Below are 23244 nucleotides of genomic sequence, written 5' to 3'. Positions count from 1 at the left end.
CTTATCTGCATTAGGAAAATTCTGGCCTGGACTTCATCACCGAGGAACACTGGGAAGCCTTTCCTGCCTTCACTGGGATGACATCCTAGCTTGCAACCTGATGCTTTTATCTACAGACTGACAGAGTTTATGTCCTCTCACAGCTGCTCTAACTTATCACCTAAACATTCTGATAAAGCATGTTATTCAAATGACACAGATGCTGACTTGATGTAACCTTTTTACACAGCTCTTCTATCTAAAACAACAGAATTGCATTGTCATGAAAACACTGGGAAACTCTAAGTTAAACATACAATTTGCTCTCTGTTTTAACCTGGCATGCAAACTGTTAGCTCAAGGACATCTGATAGACAGAAAAAGGAAAAGTATTTTCTACCAATACAGAATCACAGAACAACAAATTTTTTTTTTTTAGAAATTACTAAAAATGGAGAAGGAAATTGTTCTTGATGGAATTTAAGGAATCACAGAATTCAGTGAGTCACAGAATCAAGTCTGCAGAAGCATCAGGAAAATATAGTAATGCGTGTATATATAATAGTATACATTGTTATAAATCATTTTACAAAACATTCCACATAATTTATAAAATAATATAAATACATAAAAGAAGTACAGCTATACATGTATGCCAGGGCATTTTCAAGTCCTGCTGCAAAGTTGTATGAGTGCTAGAACTGACTTAAACCTTTTTCAGCTGCAGAGATCTTGCAGTAATCCTGTGTAAGAATGGGGACACAATTATGGTAAAGGACCTCACTAGCTCAATAAATAGACAGGCTTTTGACACAGCTCCTTTTATCCATGTTTCCAGGACTTCCTGAAAAAGGTTATTCAAGTATCTTTTTAAAAAAAAAAAAAAAATTATTTTTTAAAGAGGGCAAGGTTATTTACTTCAATAAAGAATTAGGTCAATGAAAAGCAACAGTCTTTAGCCTACAAACTCCATACCAAAATCTTCAGAGGGTGGGGAACCAAAGGACACCTTTGGGTTTGAGGGTGCTCAGAGTTTTTGTCTGCATGTGACCCAAAATGTCTCCTGAGAGAGTGTGTGCAGCAGGGTCCTCAGCAAATTTAGCAGTGTCAACCCTCCTGGTGCAGGAAGAAGTTGGCTTCCCCAACAACCTCTCTGCCAGGATGGGATCTGCCCTTGGATTGCCTGAAAGCCACTTGGGAGTTCAAGAGTTCCAGGTTCCTAACATCCATCCCAGCCCCACCACCACCTGAGGCACCAACATTATTGCAGCTTCACTGCAGAACAAAGGCTCAGCTGCAGCTCCCTGGGCTGCTGCCAGCAGAATGTTTGCCCCTTCCTGATCCTTTTTCATGATGCACCATTAAAAAATAACCCCAAGGAGGTGAGGCAGGCCTTTTATGAGCCCACCCATCTCAAGAACTGAAGAGGAAGGCAGACAGGATCCTGGACTGCTACTGAAGGGCTTTGTCCCTTGATGAACAGGTCACTGATGGCAAAAAAAGGCAGGAAATATTCTGTGAAGCTAAGGGCTAAGTTTATTTGGGCTTGAAAGAGTTTGAAAGCAGAAAAGTTGGCTAGCAATATACTGGATTAACAATAACAATACTGCTTAATAATAATGATATACTAAAAAGACACCCTGGAATAGGAAAAAACAGGAGAATTTATTGAGGGAAGCACATTTCAGGAATAGAAAACAGAATTTAAGGCACTAATGCAAGTGCCAGACACTGCAGATATGCTGAATGACCTAAAATTGTGCTGAGAGTACCCTGGTTGACTGTATAAAAACTAAATCCATTAAAAACTGAGCATTTGCTATCTACAGCAAGTCAGTTCAATAGTATTTACATTATAAATAGAGAGAATGCTTCAAACACTCTTTTGCTTTTTTTTTTTAAACAAAGTCTGTGCTCTGACACAGCAGGCACCTGTTTTCAATGGCATATTCTAAATAACCTCCAGGTTCAGAAGATGAAACTTCCTTTCTTTAGTCAGAAAAAAATAAATCTTTCTTTTTAATCTTAAATTAGAGAGGGTAGGGGAACAGAGTCTGGAAGAGACAGTATTGCTGCCAGGAGGAACAATACATGGTCTAGAACTAGGACCTTTATGGTTGGCAACTAAGTCCTCAAAATAACAAAACTGCACAGTCACTTATGGTGCTGTTTAGTAATAAATTCACTGTTGTCATAATTAGCTGCTTCTGCTCAGGGAAGAAAAAGCAACCAATCAACCCAAGGTATTTTATAATACTTGTGAATCCTGACAGGTTCATCAACACTTTCATGGCCCTCTCCCCCATGTTTCTAATAATGTATCAACATGAATCAACTTTTATTATTATCATAGGTTACCAATTCCTCAGAAGTTAAGTTATATACAATTTCTTATATGAAAGTAATTTGGATATAGGACACCAGGTTAGCTGGGCACCTAAATCCTTCACCACAAAAAATATTTTTATGCCAAGTAAGCATCAACTATAACAAACCCAGAAAGTGATAATGCTCTGAGGTATGAAGTAAAGCAAACTATTCAACCATACTGCATTAATTTTCTAAAATATTCTTATAATATAGTATGAAAATACTGTTCAATAATGTAAAATTACTTAATTTTTCAAAATGCCTAAATGTCAGCAAACATTACATATTTTTATATACCTAGGCCTACTCTTAGGCAAATGGGTAAGTTGCTTCCATCCATTTGTTGCAATGCTGTGAATCCACCCATCACCTGCAAACAAGAACACACATCAGTATTTTTAATTAGGACAAAATATCACCATTCCTCTACATTTATACAAAGAGCTCTGTGTTTTAAGACATCATCACTACATTAACTTACATCTTTTCTATTTTTTTGTAATTTAACTTAACCATTCATTCACAGAAAGCTCACTGAATAGAAATCTGCAATTAAAATATGCTTACTTTTTTTCTTTTGGATAGATTGAGAAAACAGGTCAATGTCCCTCTGAAAAATCACCCCCTCCCAGTGGAATGTATCTGTGGCACTTAAAGCTGTTTTCACTAATTTCTTTTTTTTTTTTTTTTCAGGAAAAGAAGCTCTCTGTTCTAGAAAAGGAACTCTAAGACTGTACCACTTCCTATTTAACATTTTGTAGCTGTGATTTGTTACTCATTCACAAAGCTGTCTTATTTGACATTATTATTTGCATCTTCTTACTGCAGTTGCTATTGATACCAGAAGTTACTCCTTGTTCCTATCAAAATGCATAAAACTGCCTTTATTCTTTTAGATGACAGACAGTTTGATGAAAGATTTATTATTTTATGTTCTCACTCTACTATGCAATATGCCTCTACATTTCTATAAATACAGTAAGATAAATAGAGTGATACTCAAGTGCCATGAAAACTCTGCCAGAAGATTTAGGTGTGAGTAGTTTGAGAAGCACAACAAATGTGCATGCTATACAAGATTAGTACTGAAGTTTACAATAGGATTATAATATTTAAATTACTTACTTAAAGGAACATTATCAGAACTTAGTCCACCAAAAAGAAAAAGTCTGTCATCTCCTATTGGAGTCAGCGTGTGCCAGGAACGATCTTTTGGCTTCTCTCCACTGATATTAATTCTTGGTGAAAAAAAAACCAACAAAAATAATAAGTTTTCAAAGAATGCTGAAAATTAACCTTCCAGAAAACATCATAGTTAATTTAAAAGAAAAGAAGCTAAAAGAAGCTTAGCTATTTTCCCAGTAAAAAAAAAAAAAAAAGCACTTAAAACAATTTTAATTAATTCTCGAGAGGAGTGTTCAAATATAAAAGAAATAATTTCTTGTAGGATCTGCTCTCTGAACAAGCAGCTATGTAAATATCAAATGTAAGGACAAAAGCATTGATGGTCACTTTATTTGTTTGTTTTCTTAAGATCACTAAAGTCACTCCTTAAGGTACAGCTGAAGACACTTAGGACAACAAAGAGAGGACTACATATGCAAACAAACTGTATGGTCTCTGTAAATAAACACTCATTTATTTGAGATAAAATCTAATTAATTCTAAAGGGCTACAGACTCACCACTCCTAGAACAATTATCACAAATTAAACAAGGATTGTAGCTTTACCTGCTATTTAAAGCCCCTACACCTCATCAACTGCTGTAGATTTTAAGACAGATGGATCACCCAGGCTGAGATAAACTCTAGTAAAAAGTGGAATTCCCAAATACCAAACAGATGTAGGCTTATTACTCTAAAAATGTGGACAGATACAGTCCTTCCAGGTTATTATCTATGGTTTGCAATTCAGCTGCAGAATTAGGTATCCTTGAGCTGAGGATCTGAACAGTCAAGAACCTGAACAGTCAAGAACCTGAACAGTCAAGAACCTGAACAGTCAAGAACCTGAACAGTCAAGAACCTGAACAGTCAAGAACCTGAACGTAAGGGTTGCCCTATAGTGGGTGGCCTGAATTCACCTCATCTTGGTGCAGGGAGTCAGGGGTACAGCTGTCTCAGGAGGGTTCAGCAGAGCAGAGTAAGGGCCTCCAGAGGACATCAGTCCACCCTACTGTCTTGGTACTAAAAAAGGGGGCAACTTCTGCTGTAAAGCTCCTAGAGTCACACACAAAGAATCCAGACCACCGCACACTCCCCATGTCCTCATTTTGGAAAAATGATGGAAAAAGCAGGTACAAACACCTGGAAGTTCTCTTGTGGGGTCAGAATCCCAGATGGAGATTATCCAGAGCAGGTAGGAAAGGAATGTTCAATCTAGGTAAACCTTATCTCAAAGAACCACTTCTTTTTTTCTCCTGCTAAATGAGGTGAGTGTAGCACCCACAGCTGTGTGCACACTGCTTATCTCCAGCAGGAACAGCACAGAGACCCTCATCTCCATCTCCTTTGTGAAGAGAAACAGGTCCTTGAAAAGCACAATTCCTGATTTATTTTGGATGTCTACCTTAGCAGCAGTTGCCTCATGCCTGAGAAGTTGTCTGTTTCTCTTAACTGAGCACAGAGGAAGCCCAGGGTGAGAAATAGGGCATCAGCAAGAGGAATTTCACTACTGGTGACTGCTAAGGAGTTCTCCATCTGGAAGCCAAGACTGAAGAATCCCAGATAATTAAAAACTAATTGCAAAACTGCCCTACTAACTTCAGCACTGAAGTCAAAGCCAAGTCACAACGCTGGGAGTACCTGCTTTGCACAACTCTTGTATAAGCTGTTTCCAAAACTGGGAGACTGTGCTGAGATCCACCAGGCTCTGGGGTTTAGAAAAATGCAAACCAGGTACTGATGGGTGAGAACACTTCAATCTTTCACACTACTGATAAAAACCTGTTACAGTAACAGAAGTAACTTAATATTGAACATTTTTTAATAACAGGGGAAGCAAGGTCATTTCTGGGTAGCAGCAACTAACAAAATTTGCAATCTCAGGCTGGAAGATATTCCTGGATAAGAAGGTTAAGATCAGCAGTCAGAGGGGATTAAAGGCACCCATCATAGGTGCATGGAGCACATAAAGCTCTGGAGCAGAATCAGCACTGACACATACTCAGGAAGGGTGGTTTTGATAGTTTTTTATGAAATTACTATCAGGTTACCTTCAGAATAGGAACAGAATAGCAGTTATTACCCATCAGATACTGGTTATCACCCATCAGTTACTGGTTATCTTCTAGTTTGTCTGTCAGCTAACAATACATCCACTGATTCTACACACACAGTAGGCAGTATTAAAACTCCATATGCAAAACAAATCTTAGGCAATATATTAATACTTGATTTAGCTTAAAACTGAAATATTGAGGTCATGCTATTTTACTTCATTTTTTTAAAAAAATCATTAAGATGCTTGTCTTTGGTAGGAGGGGGGAGATCTTTACCCAGTCTACCATAATGAGCCAAATATAGGCAGTAAAAACAGTATTCAGAAAGACATCAAAACTAAAATTCCATATGGATCAATGTACCCATCCTGAAAACAAGGATGTTAAATCACTACATGCTGTGCTTAAAATAGCCTCATCAGGGCTTTGGTGCAGAACAGAAAAAGCTTAGTAACCACTATCAAATTAAATTAAATTGAAATCACAATATAACAGCTGTTAAGGCAGTCCCCAAACTCCCATTCCCCTCTTGGAAAAGCTACAAAATTAGCATTGGAACTATTTAACAATATGTTTCAATCTGCTGCATTCAACTTTAAATGTTATAGAGAGAAACCTACCTTCCAGACCAAGTCCAAGTGTCTAAATTCAGGCAGTGCAAATCATTCATCCTAGTTTGCTAAAACAAAGAAATAAAAGCCCAGTTTTGTTATATTCAGCAAATGATGAGCAAAATATTTCAATGAGGCCTTCCCAGGACAGAATATTCCACATAACAATATTTTGAAGAAAACTGAACCCATGTGCTTTAAGACAATTCTCTATTATGTGGCAGATGAAGAGCATTTCTGCTCAACAAACCCATGCAACTCAGAAAACTGTCAGGAATAATTTACAGTAATGCACAACAGTATGGGGCCAACTTTAGCTTTTAAGAGTACTTTAATAGTGTGATATTCAGTTCCTGCAAATGTATTCAGTTTTCATCCATAGAACCCATGGTAGGTAATTGCAGAAGGTATAAATGCTTTACATATATTTTCCTTTTTTTTTTTTATGCCTCCTCCTGCCTTGTCACTTATTTCTTGATATCTTCTAGTAGGTTCTGTACACGAGATCCCACAAAAAGTTTATCACACCTGTGTTTTTCTCTCTTTTCTGGAAGGCAAGCCCTTTCACAAAGTTACTAGCAGCAACAGCAAGGTTTTATGACCCTTGAGGATTTGCCATAAAAGTCATAATATGTAACAAAAAGAACAATGGGATATCAATACACTTGCATATCTGCCTGTCCTTTGAGATGAAGAAAGGAATTGCCTTAGAAACATAGTGGGGTGGGGAGAATATAAGAAAGAATTTCTTTCCTTGGGATTGCAGCAACCTTTCCCATGGCTTGCAATTCACTTGGCTGCTTTTTCTGGTCTCCTAAGGTACTACAAAACAGTATCTGAGAAGTAGGGAAATATATCTTGCCTTACCTTCCAATTTCTTTTCTCCTAGGGTAGTCCATAGATCTATTAGAATAAGCCTTTCTCCAGCTTGCAGATCCTTTGAGGCAGAAACTAGACTTGTCATTTAAGTCAGAACAGGAGTAGTTTTACCCTCGAGAACTCAGCCAGTTAGTGAGTTTGAGAGACTTCCAAAGCTGTCCACCAGAGCTATGGGAAGTCTCTCAGGGTATGGCAGGAAACAGCAAGGTTTTCAGGAGAGCTATGACCTCCTCTGATCAAGTACATGCTAGCCCTTTTCTGTCTTGGGGGAGAGAACTAGTACAATATAACTAGTTAACTAGCATTTTGGAACAGCTTCAGAGAGGCCAGCAGGCTAAGGAAAAGCAGAACATGAGGGCTTTTGTGCATTGCCTGAGAAATTTGATCCCTGCAAGAGGGTGACTGTAACAACAAAATGTGGTCCAACTGAGAGCCAATGGGACAGATCTGTCTTCCATGACAAGTCTGTTCAGTTTCCTGCTCCTTCAGGTGGCTTGGAAGGAGACGAGGAACAAATTACACAAGCAGAAAGCAAAATGTCATTACTGAGTATCTTCTGCTGTAGCTGCAGACAGCTTTAGAGACACTGAAAATATTTAAATCATCTCAGAATAACACAGGTCAATACAGAGTACATCTACTAAAGAAAGGGAAGGAAGAAAGTTGTAATGTTGGAAACTGAGGTTTCAAGAAGATCCTGTTCAAGACCTCCTCGCTGACTTTCCTTTCCTAGGCATTAGGCAGAAGATGGAGTGGTTTTCAGTTTCTTGGTCCCTGGGAAATCAATGTATTATAATCTTTAAGTTCTCATGATTCAACAGATTGACAGATGCATCATTACATCAACCTCATTCTGAATTCAAAACACGGCAGCAGTTGGACATTTATGACTCAGATTGAGTCCTTTCACACAGCTTTAACACCTGAATATTCCTTTCTACCCAACCCTTCTTTGGGCACCTGTCAAGCACACAGTCAGGTTACAGTACTCTCACTTGCTACATGCAAAGTTTTCCTGCAGTTTCTCATGTACTTCCAAATGCTGCCTACTATATTTAAACATTTAGCTGATAATCCCAAGATGATTCTTAATTGGCTTAAAAGCCTCAAGCCTCCTAAGAGGGTTTGCATTTCCTTTTGACTCCTTAGACATTCTACTTATCTATGGCATGTTCATTTATTTGCAGCCCAGTAAACATTAACCAGGATCTGCTTTGTCTCAGGATTAGCTTTCCAGCAGGATGGAAGGCATTAAGGGTAACTTATTTACAGCTCACTGCACTTACACTAAACTCTGTGCAGCTCTCTGCTCTGAGATTTACAATGAAACAGCTACTACAGCCCAAATCTTTGTAAGAGAAGGATCAATGTATCTTCTGATCTTCAGTGACAGAAAGGGTAACAGGAAATATAAGCATGCATACATTAAGGCATCTGATGTGTGAAGAGCTGCTGGAAAGGCTTTGTTTTATTACTTCATCATTCTTTACATGAAAACTTTCCACTTAAATCAAACATGAGACTTGCATCAACTTTTGGACTAACTCTCCTTCCTTCTTTCCCACTTTCTCCCATTTCTGTGTTTTTCAGGGGCTTGCTTACCTGGACGAACAGAGTCCACATAATACTTCTGAGCCTGTTTTCAAATGACTGCTGGTACAATTGATTTTGATCATCATCACCATCTTCTTTTACCAGTTCTAGCTCCAAGTTTGGAAAAAGGTGCCCTTTCCTCCCAGAAAGATGAATAGGAGAAGCCTCATGACACTTCCTGGCCCTTTCTGGTTCCTTGTAGAGCCTTTTCCCTGGGAAGATTTGTATTATGGTGAACTAGAAGGAGATGGAGGAGCAGAGCAACCCCGTATTTGCTCCTTAATTTATGGAGAAAAGCAAGACTTCATCCTTTGGGAAGGTGTTACTCCTGTTGTCATGAAATGTAGTGGTTTTCTGGTGTCTTTAGCTTTCCTTTCCTGTTTCATGAATTACATTAATTCCTCAAGCCCTGCTGAATGCTCCTTCCCCTTTCTAAGTTTCCTTTTATTTATTTCTAGGACAGAAAGTGAATCAACCATAACCTAGAGGTGAAAATTACACTTGCTGCTCTGCCACCAAGTGAAATACAGCTTTCCAAAATTTCACTCTTCACTGACATTGTTCCCAAGTGGTTTCACTGAAATTTAGCCAATGGTTATTAAGGAAGCTGATGCTACCTGAGGAAGAGAAAAACCTTTTCAGATCAGAGCCTTCTTTTATTTCTGAATCCTGCAGTCAAACAGGCAGTTAAACAGAAGCCAGAGGGCACATCCTCTTAGGGGATATGTAATCATGCAACAGAACAGTGAGGAAGTGATAAGCAAGCTCCAGTTTACCAATAATTCAACTTGCAGGGGCTGCATCAGAATCCTAGCTTGAGTTAGTTCAGTTGCAAGAGGCACAGTGCAGCCACCCTAACTAGAAGGGCACAACACTCAGTGCTGTTCAGTTTCTGGGCTGAAGAACTCCACACCCCACAGAGATTGCCCTTGCTCACAAACAGCCAGAGGGAGCAAAGGCTTTGAAGGCTGAGGAAGAGTTCAGAAATAAAATGGTAGGCCAGAAGGTCCTGAGCTGCATGTTTTAAGTTTTCACATCTAGGTTTCTTTCCCTCTCAGGTCTGCAGGCTGCTAAATGAGGAGCAGGACTGGGTTCAGCTGTGGTTAGCAGGAGTTCATTTGTACAGCAGATGTGCAAGTCCATAGCAGAGGCACTGGGCTCACCTGGCCTGGCCAACCCTCACACACAAGATCCAAGACTAAATTATTTTTCAGTCTCTTCTAAATACCCTTTCATTTCCTTACTTGTCTGCAAATCAAGTTTGTCCAAACCTACAGCTCTGGAAGCTACTGCCTGCAGTCTCTCTCAGGCTTTAGGAACAACTGCAGAGATTGTGAGCCTGGGGGTAACACCTAATACCCTAATGCAGAATGGCAAGAATAAAACAAGGATCAGTTGTGGTTATTTTCTTTTCTGATTGCTCTGAAAAGGTTCTTGGGTAAAAACTTTTCCTGCAGCTGTGGGAGGCAATTCAAACTGGAAAACTGGCTGGGCATTGGGTTTCTGGTTTCTGTCTGAGCAAGCAGGAGTAAGCCATTTTGTAACAGAACTGTAGACTTTCCCTGAGAAGAACACTGCATTAGAGGGCAGCTTTTCCAGCATGGAAAACAAGGGGTAGGGAACAAAGTACAATTTTAACACTGTTTTATTTGCACCCACTTGAGAATATAGGGTCATGGCAGCTTTCCAGGGTGAAGTTGGCACATGTTCATTGTGGGGCATTGCCAACCAACAGTTAATTCCTTCTCTTTGATATAACAAAGCTATAGAAACACAGCACTGAGGGCTTCCAAAAGCTTCTTCACTGTTACTTTTCATAATACTAGAGATAGAAGGCATTAGGTCTCATCCTCTAGCTGAACATGATTAAAGGCTCTAAATTAGCTTTAGTGAAAAGAGCTAAAAACTTAAATTAAAAAAAAATATGGAAAAGGACACAGTAATTTAAATCAGGGGTTTTTTTGCTTGCATTACAGAATAAGTTTTTCACATTCCTGATAAACTCCAGCTCAGGAGCCTTTCAAAATATAACTTCCCTATGCAACAGTTACAGAAAGAGTCCATTTTCCAGCCCATAAAGAAACTATCCTTGCAAAAAAATTTACAAATGATAGGGCAGCCTGCATTAGTTAAGAGCACCTACTGCTATCCTTATCTTCAGACACAGGACAGGAATATGTATTTTCCATTAGATTGCTGCCTCAGGCTTCAATTCTTACATTAATACTTCAGCAGAGAAGAACTGAAGAGAAAATCTCCTCTGACTAGAAAAATTAAGTATGTTGGTGAGAAGTTTTAGTATCTCTTTGCTTACCAGTGGTGGCTTCAAGCTTGTTAGTTACAGATAACCAAGGGGATGATGTCTATGGCTTTTTTGTGTTTGGTTTAAGTTAAAAAGGAACAAGGAAGAGTTAAGATTATACAGCAAGAATCTGGCCTTGATTTAAATCTGCACTGATTGGATCCTAGACAGCTCTTACACTGCCTTTGACTGCTACTTAGGGAACAGCAGATTTAATATTCTCCCACAGTGTATTAAATGGAGCAGTCTTGGATCAGCTACCAAGAAAGCAAACACAAGAGCCTTACTCCTGTGGTAAAGAGCTTAGGTTGGATCCACAGAATAAAGCTGTGAGCAGCAATCTCCAGGGTATGCTGGATGTGCTCTGTATCAAGGGCATGCTAAAGGAAAAGCCTGAAACTGCAAAATTGATTTTCAGAGAGCAGAGGAGAGGCTGTAACAGCACTGGGATGACCTTTGCCTGCAGTGGCCTGGGCTATCAGGCAACAAGCTGCAGCATCCTGCACCAGCTCAGAGGTATGGAGACAGAGTTTAATATCCAAATAATCTAATCACATGCTGCTCTCCCAGACAGCTGTATTTCAGTCACTTATACACAAAAAAAAAAGTCAAAAGTTTAAATTATAAAGCCAACTGAAATCTCCTATTTCCTCCCTTTAAGAACCATATGTTGTGATTATAAAATCCTGTATCCCAACAGCTATTCTGAACTCCATTTTCCCAGAAGGTAAACATCAGGGTGTTGGAGATTTGTCTGTGAATACCTGTCTACTTTTACACATTTCCTCTTTCTTTAGCAGGGTGGGGGGAGCACAAGCTAAAATCCCAGTTATATTTATTACTTGCTAGCATTTCATTAAGTGAAATGGCAAGAAAAAGCCAGCAGGTTTGATGTATAAATCTGCTAAGCTGTAGCAAGCACAGCATGCCCACATCTCATCATTTATTTAAACCTGGTCCATCAGCAGGCTTACTTTTACCATCTCCTGCAGAAGTTATGCACACAATAACCTTTTTTTTTTTTTTTTTTTTTGTGATTTATAAACATCTGCATTTACCATACAGTCAGCTGTTTTTTCTCTTTTGGAGACAATGTATGCTTCACCATGAATACTCCAGACAGAAAGACAGACTCTTCTTTTTTTAAGGTAGAGGGGGATGAAAAAAAGTACCCTGGATTTAGCATCCCTAACCTAAATTTAGGCTAAAGACAGGTTGGAATTTTTTTTCCTACTAAAAAAAAAAAAAATTTGCTATATATATAAAAAAAAAAAACCTGCCAAGAAAATAATATTACTGCCAAGAAAATGTTTTAAATAAATACTAACCAGCACACGTCCTCCAAAGATGTAACCTTTATTTCCCAGCACAGCACATGTATGAGCTGCTCGAGGCTGAGGTGGATCTCCACCCTGAAAGAACCAAAGAAAGATCCCTCAGAACATTTGCAAGGTGCAAGTGGCAAGTCAGCTTCAGAGAGACTGCAAAACTAAGGCCAGTGTGCATCAACATGCTGACAGAACTGCAACTTGAAAAGGAAATCATTTGTAGTCATGTCCAAGATTCCACAGACATTAGAAGATAAATTTGCCAAGGACAGCTTTAATTGAGTTCCCTCAGTTGCTAATGTTTAATATATTCCCTCATGGTCTGATTTATCATTGCTTTGCTTAAGTAAGATTCAGTTAATTTATCTCTGATTCCCAAGCATAAAATTACAGCAGTGTATCAGTTATTGCTGAAATCTCCTGTGCAGCTTTATTTTTCCAAAGGGTGAACCATCAAGAGCTGATACTAAAATCTCTGGGAATCAAATCATAGAAGCTTATGCTACATCCAATAGCTGCATGCCAAAAAATCTTCCCTGTGTAAATCAGGAAGATAGTAAAGTAAATTGGCTTTTACTTTTCAATGCTAATTTCATTTTTTGTATTTATTTTTAGAAACTTTAGAACATCCTATGAAGACCATAAAGTAGTGTCAGACATTCATTACAACATAATTCTGAGCTTTTACAAAACCTCACCAGGATTTTATGAACCTTTATATCATAGAATCATATTAATAACAATAAAGAGAGATGTGTGCATGACTATCTTACTGGGAGAGTGAGTATACATGCACCTCTGGGATAATTAAAATAACATCTTTGCTGAAGAATATTTGACCTGTTTATTCTAACAATACAGCATGACTTGGAGATATTTGTTCAAAAGATTTTTCAACACTGACTTTTGAAATGAATACAGCAACTCCACAGACACAAAGCTCCAAATAATGAGTATAACTCTTGCATACTAAACATGTATCTTTACTTCACAAAGAAAAACTTAAGGCCTAAACTAGCAAAGCAGAGAGTTTACTCTGCCTCCTCTTGCCTTCTTGAAGTCTGTGAAAGCTGAATAGTGAACCAAGGGAGAGTGGATTTCAAGACCACTGTTGCTCTTCCCTGTGAGGGTGCTGAGCCCCTGTGCCAGGTTTCCCAGAGAAGCTGTGGCTGCCCCATCCCTGGCAGTGTCTCAGCCCAGGTTGGATGGGGCTTGGAGCACCCTGGGCTGGTGGGAGGTGTCCCTGACCATGGCAGGGGGTGGCAATGGAGGAGCTTTAAGGTCCCTTCCTGCTCAAAACCAGTCTGAGATTCTGGGGCTTTGAGACTTTTTCAGACCAATATATGCAAATCTATGAAAAGGGGAGGCAGGGGAACAGAGCAAGCTCCCCAGCAGACCCTAATCTCTCAGGGGGTCAACCCTCAGTGATCTGTTAGGTTATCCATGTTGCAGATTAATTATACACAGATAGACTCATGCAGATGGGTTTGTATCAAAACAGTTCAGATGAATGGGGTTTGTTTGTTAAGCTCAGTTTGATACCAGTTAAAACCATTCCTGTGTTCTTCACTCTTAGGCCTTTGCTGGGTGTCAGACAGGACAGACACAGAACTGGCTCCAGCCATGAAACTCTTCCCTAACCAGCACCCTGGCAGGATCTACAAGGGGACCTGAAGTTGGTTCACTCATCATAATCCATCTCTGCAGGACCCCAACTTGCTTTGGGAGGAGCCACTGCACCCCATTCCTCAGCCCTGCTCTGGTATTCCTAATAAATGCTTTTCTGGAGTATTCCAGTGCTTTGTCTTTCCAGTTATGGAGCACTGACAGCAATTTTATATTCCCAACAGTAATTTAAAGCTTGAATATAAAGCTTTATCTTAAAACTACCCCCTAGGTACAGAATATTGTATCATCCAATATATCCAGATTTCCCATACCTCTCTGAAGCTTATGATATTTTTTTTTGCATCAGAAACACATTATAGAGAAAAACACCAGCCTAGTACCACCCTGTGGAGGAAAATAAATCATTTCAGTTCTGCATTTTCCACATTTTCAGAGGCACTAAGTGTCTTTCTGTTTAATGCTGTAGGCCTGAGCAATACTAAGCATAACCCAATTAGTTTTTGCAACACCCATTTCTAGAGCACAATAAAGTATTCAAAATGCAGAAAAATCACAGTTGTGTCAAAAAACAAGACTAAAAAGCACTCACCCTAATTGCTGGTTGAGACCAAGTTTGTGTGGTTGTATCAAAAACATGAACATCATTATGCCATCCCCAGAATATCTGTCCTTCCTAAAAAAAAAAAAAAATTACAAAGAAAGAACATTTTGGGTTAAAATCTATGTGTCTCTTAAAGGTTACAAATTCAGAACTGGTCTATTGAAACAGAAAATAAACTAAAAGGCAGAATTTTATTAAAATAAACATACATTAATAGTTCTAATAATGATGCAGCAGCTTAGTTCTAGCTGGAGGTCAACAGCACTCAGGAATGGTAGGGCTGATGACACTTCACAAATGGGCTTTGGGTCCCAACATCACAGCAAATTCTACTTTCTAGTTTTAGTGTAACATGCTTAGAAATAAACAGACTGTACAAAGTACAGTTCTGCAAGTCACTATTTAACACTTGATGTAAGCATCTATACTCCCCGAATGCACATCTCTTATTAATTCCTGTTACTAAATAATCAATCCCCTTCCTTCTCTTAACTGTAAGAAATCACTCTAGGAAACAAGCCAATCCAGGCACCTTCAAGTAATGGCATTTACTCTTGATAGCAAATTATAGAGATCAGCTGAAAGTATTTGTCACTTGTGAAGCTATAAATTCCCTATTCAAGAAAAAATAAATTCAAGGAAATAAAGTCTAAAATTTTCTGGGAGCTGCATATTTAAAACGTGTCTTGAGATGCCTTTGTTCCTCCTCTGACAGCATTTTGTTCCAAAGCACTCCAAGCCTAGTGCTGAGTACTTGGAATATTCTGAACACCCACTGCTCCCCAACCTGCAGTATCTGAAGTTTCAAATGGAAGTAGAAGATTCTAATTTGCATTCCTGCTGGTGCTACAAATAAAAGAAAAATCAGACAGGTTTTTGTACTGACTGAGCACAGTACAAAAGATCCCATTTTGACAATGAGAAAGAACAAAATCACTCTGGATGGTGACAAAACTCTTACCCAAAAGGCATCATGGACATCAAAACAGTCACTCAGCTCATTATGCTTCCTACAGCCATAGCCACCAAAATATATTAGCCTGGAGGAATAACAACAAAAAAATAAATTAAGTTGGCTGTTTTGTAAGTTACATTCGAATGAATACACTGTAATAATTACTTTCAAATTTTGGTTTATCTGCTGTACTATTAGCAACAAAAAGAACTTTCATACTGCACCTAATTACACAGCAAACCTTCCTGAGATGAAGGCAACCAATTGTTAACACTCCTCAACAAGCCTGACAGAAATCCACAGAAATAAGGAAGGAGGCTGAAGATACCTCCAAATCTTTATCCACTATTCCTCCATGCTCAAGTTTATTTATCACAGTCACATTTTCAGACATGATTCTCTAAATGACACCTAACACACAAGGCAGTGAAATGCCCATGCTACAGCTCAACCCTTTTCTACTGAAATCCCTGCTGGATTTAAGCCTTCCCTGCACACCTTTTCACAACTGTCCCCAAAGCTGAGCCCACAGCCTGCCTGTGACCCACAAAGTCTCTCTAGATTATAAAGAGATTCTTCCAGCTAAGCCCTGTGGAACAGATTGCATTGCAAGTATGGTTACACACCTCCCAGCCTAATATTCCACCCATGAAATGGCCATCCATAAGTAAAGGCTCCTAAAGTTTTGTTTAACTTCAACATTTGAGGATATTTGGTATAGCTGTTAGTGATCTTGGGAGAAGGCAATTTAGGAAATGATGGGATGGTGAAGGTCATTCCAGACTGACATTCCTAGGGAAACAGAGTTACTCAAAGCATCGTGCAAAACACCAAGACATCCTGATCTGCAAGTTCACATCTTTTTGGAATTTTAAGGTACACTTCTGAACAGGTGAATAGCTTGTCCCCAAGTATTCTGTTCAACTAAAAGGTTACACTCTGCCACCTAAAGTAGGTGAGTTTCTCACTCTGCCACCTAAAGTAGGTGAGTATGAGGGTTACATGATACTCTGAATAGATTAATTTGGTGTTGAACACCAAATTAAGGGTAAGTTGTTCAAATATATTTACTTTTCTGTATCTTGCAGTTAAAGTATAATTACAGAACTAACCTCTAGTGCTATACAGTTTATGCAAAACCTCCTAGGTGTGGATTTCAGAAAAAAAGAAATAATTTCTATTTTATACTGCTCACTGGATATCATGTTCTTACTTGTTTACAGTAACTTTTATGACAAATAACTGACATACCACTTTCTCGTGACCAGATATGCCACAATACCCAGACACTTTCCATAAAAAACACAAAACCTGAAGTAGAATATTTATTTTTAGCTAAGTACTTTTTCTAAATACACTCAGTATTCTAAACACACTCAATAACTTTTACATCACCAACACCTAGGCTGACTTGGGTCTTACAAAGATACCCAGTGAAATGTCTGCTATTTTCAGTATTTATATGCTACTGAAATACTTGAAGCTGTACTTAATGTATTTTACTGCAGGTAACAACTTAATGCTAACATAATGAAAAAAAATAAATCAATGTTATATTTATAATGGTTTTTAACATATTGAAACTTGAACCATAAGTAACTGCATAAACACATTAAGTGTTTTAAGTCCATCAAGTACATTTAAAATACACAGATTTTTTTAATCTAAAGTCTCAAAGCATTCCAGAAGCTTTCACTAAATTTCCCACCCCTCTCCTAAAGGGAGTTTATACTTACCATTAATTCAGCTCACATGTGAGAAAACTGGCAGAAAGTTGTTAGGAGAGTTACACAAAATCCCATAGCAAGTCAAGCTAAGAATTAGAGTTTCATGAATCCCAAACCTGTGTTCTCTTCACTTTATAGTACTTCCTCTCTGCAATTAACACACATTAAATATTCTTAATATGTTACCTGTCCTTATACACCCAGCAGGAAAGCTTGTCACGTGGTGTAGGAGGTTGACCTTTAAAATTTGTAATTTTTTTCCACCTATAGGTTCCATTTTTTGTTCGCAAATTAACATAATACAGCTTAAAAGAAAAAAATTGCAACATTTTCAGTATAAATGATGTTGAAAAATCCAGCACAAATCACCAACAAAAACAACCCACCACCCCCAAAATACACTACTTCCTTTGGAAAATAAATTAAAAAAAAAAGAAACTGTGACATATACAATATGTAGCAACATCCAGGGAGAGTCCAACACACCACAGAACACAAAGTGTGAGAATTAGCAGTGAGCACTCAGCCAGACCAGACCAGGAAAATCCTGCTCCTTCCAGAGGAACTGAAGCCTCTGGAAAAAAATGGGCAAGACAAAAAGCTTCCAGTTCAGTTCTTCTGGCAGAACTGTCAGTGGTTCTGCCCGACCCAACAGAAAACTCAACTGAGATGTGATTACAGGCTCCATTTCAGTTATTTTCTGGTCAGGACTGAATTCAGGCTCCATTACACTAAATGTCAAACCAGCTCATTCCCTCTATTTTGCTGGTCCACTCTTCCTGATACAAAGAAAACTGGTAACTATGTTTTTATTATCATCTGATTATATAGGAAAGGTTATTACTAAAAAAGAGGGGAAATACAAAAGATACTCTGAGATCAATTTCAGTTATTGCTGCCAACTTATTTAGAAAAAAAATTAAATCAAAAGTAATTGGAAAAGCACTGTCAGTTTTCAGATATAAACACAGGAAACTTCACCCAGCAAGGCTTATTCTGAAGCTATGATTCAATGAAAAATCCCCAAAAAACATATGGAGTTGAACATCAAAACAAAAAATGAATTTTTTTGCCAGTTAAAAATAATACTTCTAAAAAATAAAGCTTTTCCTTGATTCAAATGCAAAGTACATTAGATAAAACCCCGAGGCTTTATCCAAATAAATAAATTCATTGAAATACAGTATGCTTTAAAAGAAAAGAATACAATACCCGATTACTGTATCCTTTATCATCAAATCCACCAAAAATGTAGAGCTTCCCATTAATGCTTGCTCCACAGCTCCCTGACATGGAGGTAGGCAGCTCTCCTTCCATTAAGTGCATTGTCCTGCAAGTTAGCACATATATTAAATCTTACAACACTGCTTCCAAACATCCTAAAATTAACCAGCCCAAAAGAGTATTAATATTTTTATACTTAGACCTAAAAATTGTTGCAATGTTTGGACCATTGCAGCACTGGAAGCTACAGCTAAGAGATGAAGTCAGGCTCCTGTGCTATCAAAGTACATTCATGTCAATGTTGGGCCTACATTTATGAAGCTGAAGTTCTTCTGAAGGTGAAGCCCATGTTCAAAGAATATTGAGATTAAACATGAATTATTCAAAACCTGGCAATACTCTTAAATTCAAAAAATACCTGGAATGAGCACTTGGCATTGCTGTTATTTTATGAACAGACAACTAAGGCAGAAGTAGAAATAAAGGTCAAAAGAACCCACTGATTTTGGTACTCCCTATCCTACTCCTAAAACTGCATTTTGCACTGGGTTTAGAACAGCAAAAAATCCCCAATAATGCCAGTTTTAGCAATGAGTCCTCTGTTCTTCAGTTTCCAGCCTTAAGTCTCACTTACAAACCAGTAACCCCTCTCAGCATTAGCCCAAGACCACACCTACAATCTTTCCTCCTCATTGCAAGCAGCTTTGCCAGGATCTCCCTCCAGTTTCTCCAGAAGACAGGGACCTGGTGTTTCCCCCACACACTGTGTGTGATGTGATGTCTGTGGTGTTTCCACCTTCTCCCCACACCTTCAGCCTCTGCAGATCCAGCAGCCACAGCTGGAGCAGTTGCTGGCACTCAAATCCTTGCCCCAGCTTTGCTGCCAACATCTCAGCTGCTCTCACCCCTGGTTAAAGCTCCCTTCCCCTGATGTTTTCTTCTCAGCTTTTCTCATCTGTCTCTGTGCCATCCAGCTGGGTCTTTAGCCCAGTCTCAGTCCTGGCTTCCCACCTTCAAAGCCTGATTCCATTCCTTCTCTCTGCTAGATTTTGCTGACCCACTTAATTCATCCCTTTCTTCAGTCCATCCACATTTAGATCAGATGCCTTCATCTTCTATCACTGGTGGCTTTACTGATGAATTCTTACAACTTTCAAACACAGAATCATTAAGGTTGGAAAAGACCTCTAAGATCAAGTCCAACCATCAACCCAACACCACCAGCCAATTAAACCATGTCATGAAGTGCTATGTCTTCTGAACATCTCCAGGGATGGTGACCCCACCACTGCCTTGGGCATCCTGTCCTAATGCCTGACTGCTTTTTCAGTAAATAAATTGTTCCTAAGATCATCACAGAGTCATGGAATGATTTGGGTTGGGAGGGACCTTAAAGCTCCTCCATTGCCACCCCCTGCCATGGTCAGGGACACCTCCCACCAGCCCAGGTTGCTCCAAGCCCCATCCAACCTGGGCTGAGACACTGCCAGGGATGGGGCAGCCACAGCTTCTCTGGGAAACCTGTTCCAAAGTCCCCTGGAGTCTTCTCCAGGCTGAACAATCCCAGCTTCCTCAGTCTCTCCTTGCAGCAGAGGTGCTCCAGCCCCTGGATCATCTTTGTGGCCCTAATATCCAATCTAAACCTCCCCTCATGCAAACAACCTCCTTTGAGGTAGCTGAAGTGAGTGGGAAGGTCTCCCCTCAGCCTCCTCTTCTTCACACTAAACAATCCCAGTCCCCTGAGCCTTCCTAAGACTTGTGCTCTAGTTCTAATATTTGACCTTAGCCCAACCTAAAAGAACTGGAGGCAGCCATTAAAAGGAAAAGTTTTTATGTGCTAGATCTCCAGATAGGAATGATCCACATGTAACCTGTCCTTGCTGGAAATGGAGCTCACTGAAAGCTGCTCAGGGCACTGCTTCCAAATCTCTTTGTTCTGGTACCAGCACTGCCCCAGCCCAATTTCCCCCTCTCTGCTCTCACTCTCTGGTGTCTGCTCATTCCCATGTCATGCACTTGGCTGTATGCAACTGTCTGTGCTGTAAGCTGAATGAGATCAAGAATGGATCCAGGTTAAAAATAAACAGATCCAAAAAAAGAAAAGTTATATCTAACCCAGATGACTTCTGGGATCCAATTTCCCACATGACTGTATGAAGAGCTGCACAAGAACAAATGATACAGGGACACCAGGGGTGAAAATCAAGATAGAGTGTGAGGTCCCCTTTAGCCAGTCCTTTAACCAAAAAAAAAAAAAAAAAAAAAAAAACAACTCCAAACCAAACAGGAAACCACCACACTGTGAATGAGGGCACAATCTTAAAAAAGATTTTATATGGAACTTCACAGCTTCATGTGCAAACTGTTGTTTTCCAAGTCAGTGACTTGACCAGACAGATGTGGAACTTCATACATATTGTAAAACACCTTCCTGACCAAACTCTCCTCCCCTTTTCTCTCCAAATTGTTGGGCTGAATATGGGCCCAACATATGCATCTCCTGAATATGTGTATGCAAGAAATATATAAACAGGTGGTAGAGCAGAAGGGCAGCTGGCAGAACACACATAGAAGCCCAAATGAATACTACTATACCAGGCTGAATGGAATTATTATAACAGAAATCACTGGAAAACTTGTAAAAGAGGCAGTGTTATCTCTCCCCACATATGATATGTAAAAAAATGAATGTAAAATGTAAAGATTAAATTACTACTGATGTGCAAAGTCTGATTAGTTATGAGCTATTTATGCAAATACACTCATAACACAATTAGTTAAAAATATATAATCAATATCATTTTAAATAAATCAAGTATCACAATATCCAATGGTTTAGAATTCATTTTAACCTAAAAGTTTATGTATGGAGAACTAAGCCAAAACAAATGCCCAAATAAAATCATCTGTTTTCACTACAGAGCCTTATGTCTACCATTTCAAACATTCTTGAAAAAAAAAGTTACACTTACAGAATTAACCAGTTTCATACACTTAATTTGCAAATACCTGGTTTTCAGTCTTTACATTAAATATCTGCTATTTAAACTCCAGGAAACAGGACCAGTAACTCACCTGATTTTTTTTTTCACCATAGCTAATTAGAATATATGCAAATATCAACTTTATCTCTTAACTAAATAGAAACGATGCAACTTACCATAACCCACTATCCATTTCATAGATCCAGAGCTCATCATTAGGCAGATAAACTTCATTTTCTTCAATTGACTGAAACAAAGCCAAAAAAAAAGACTAAAGCAAAACTGGAAAATGTTAAATCAATTATGCATTACACACCATACATTTTAAAATTAAATACCAAACCATGTTACTTAGCAACACAGAATAAATCTTAAGGAGATAATCTACCAGAGTATAAATCATACCCCAGCACTACTGCTCTGATCATAAAAATTGTAAACAGGCAGCTGAATAATGCTTGTATTTTACATTTTTATCCTAGGAGTTCAAAAGAGATGCTTTTCATTTTTTGAAGGTGTTAAAAATACTGGGCTGGGTATTTCCTGATGTAATGGGAGCTCTGTTGGTTGTTAATAGCATCTTTAGTAACTCTTTTTAAGGTGTGAAGATTCTAAAACAATACATTTGGTGTATCAGAGGTAGGGAGAGAAGTGTTTCAATAATCAAAAGGTAACATTAATATAATAAATATCCAATTTGTAAAAATAAGAAAATAGCACAACAAAAAGGGAAACAAGTCATTAGGAAATATACCCAACTGTTACTAACAGGTAACATAACAGTACTATAATGTGAGCATAGAATTTAAAAAAAAACAAATCTTATAGACTGTCAAAGCTCCTGCCCTGTATTAAAATGTTGTTACTAAAGGAATTTTTTTTTTTCAGTCACTGATGTGATCACTCTGAGGAAACAGAAAACATCAAAGTATTAATGCTGCTCTTCAGGACTTTTTGCATTTTTACCTGAGAGTTCTCTCCCACCCGAAGAACATTTTTCTTCATTCCACAACCCCTTATTTTTTTCCTGAAACTGAGACTTTGCCACACTGTGTAGATGAGCAAAGAACTCAACAACTAAGCAGCAAGTTAGAAAAAAAATTATTAATTTAAAAAATAAGGAACTTAATTCCTCAGGCCCACTTGCTAAAGGCAGGGATTTACCAACTTAATGTTTTGCCAAGAGATGTGTAATAACAGAAACCAGAGCAGATTTGGAGCTCCTGATTTAAAGCTAATTATCTTCTGTTTTGGGAGATGCTTCTAATTAGGAAGCAATTCTTGGCATAATGTAAAAATATAGAGAAAAGTGTAATCAAAAAGCACAAAAAGAACAGTCACTTGCAGAGACTGAAGGAAGGAACTTGAAAGAACAAGATGCCAAATATAAGAAAGCTTAACCTATGCCAATTAATTCCTCTCTGGAAAACAGATCTAGAAAGACTTCAATACAAAGGCCATGTAAGAAATAAACATTATTTGTGAAATAATTATGAGGAATAACAAGCAGGAAAAGGAAGCCCCAAAGAATGTAATTGCAACACTCAGGCTGGGTTACAATTACACCATTAATCATTGCCTTAGCATTAGAAAGAAATGCAACTGTGAAAGAATCAGCAGCCAGAGTCAGTGGTAAAAAATAAATAATAAAGCAGATCAAAATGAAATGAATGTGAGGAACAGAAGTTAAATACAAACCTGAAATTTAATTATGAATAGTTTATTTACTGATATTGATTACTTAACTTCAAATTCTACTTTGTTATTACCTTCCTAATTCAAAAGCTGCCAACCAGACTATACAGACTGTTTGGTACAGTTTATCCTGGCACATACCTTTC

General features: G+C 38.4%; 1 protein-coding gene across 2 annotated transcripts in view; it reads right to left on the bottom strand.

Moving 5' to 3' along the window:
* KLHDC1 (kelch domain containing 1) overlaps positions 1-23244 on the bottom strand; it is a 28594-nt gene that overhangs the window by 3081 nt on the left and 2269 nt on the right. Inside the window, exons 2-11 of one of the 2 annotated variants that reach the window (XM_071745099.1) lie at positions 21580-21650; positions 18408-18525; positions 17382-17500; positions 15475-15553; positions 14502-14585; positions 12284-12367; positions 8663-8890; positions 6191-6249; positions 3475-3587; positions 2647-2719 (exon numbers count right to left, since the gene is read on the bottom strand). In XM_071745099.1, the coding sequence (XP_071601200.1) occupies positions 2647-2719; positions 3475-3587; positions 6191-6249; positions 8663-8890; positions 12284-12367; positions 14502-14585; positions 15475-15553; positions 17382-17500; positions 18408-18525; positions 21580-21650 (1028 nt within the window). The remainder of the gene's footprint in view (positions 1-2646; positions 2720-3474; positions 3588-6190; positions 6250-8662; positions 8891-12283; positions 12368-14501; positions 14586-15474; positions 15554-17381; positions 17501-18407; positions 18526-21579; positions 21651-23244) is intronic. The other variant, XM_071745101.1, reaches the window with a different exon arrangement.

The sequence above is a fragment of the Heliangelus exortis genome, chromosome 5 (assembly GCF_036169615.1).
Source record: "Heliangelus exortis chromosome 5, bHelExo1.hap1, whole genome shotgun sequence".
NCBI lineage: Eukaryota > Metazoa > Chordata > Aves > Apodiformes > Trochilidae > Heliangelus > Heliangelus exortis.
Note: the sequence above shows the minus strand (reverse complement) of the source record. Positions and strands in the feature narration are given on the sequence as shown.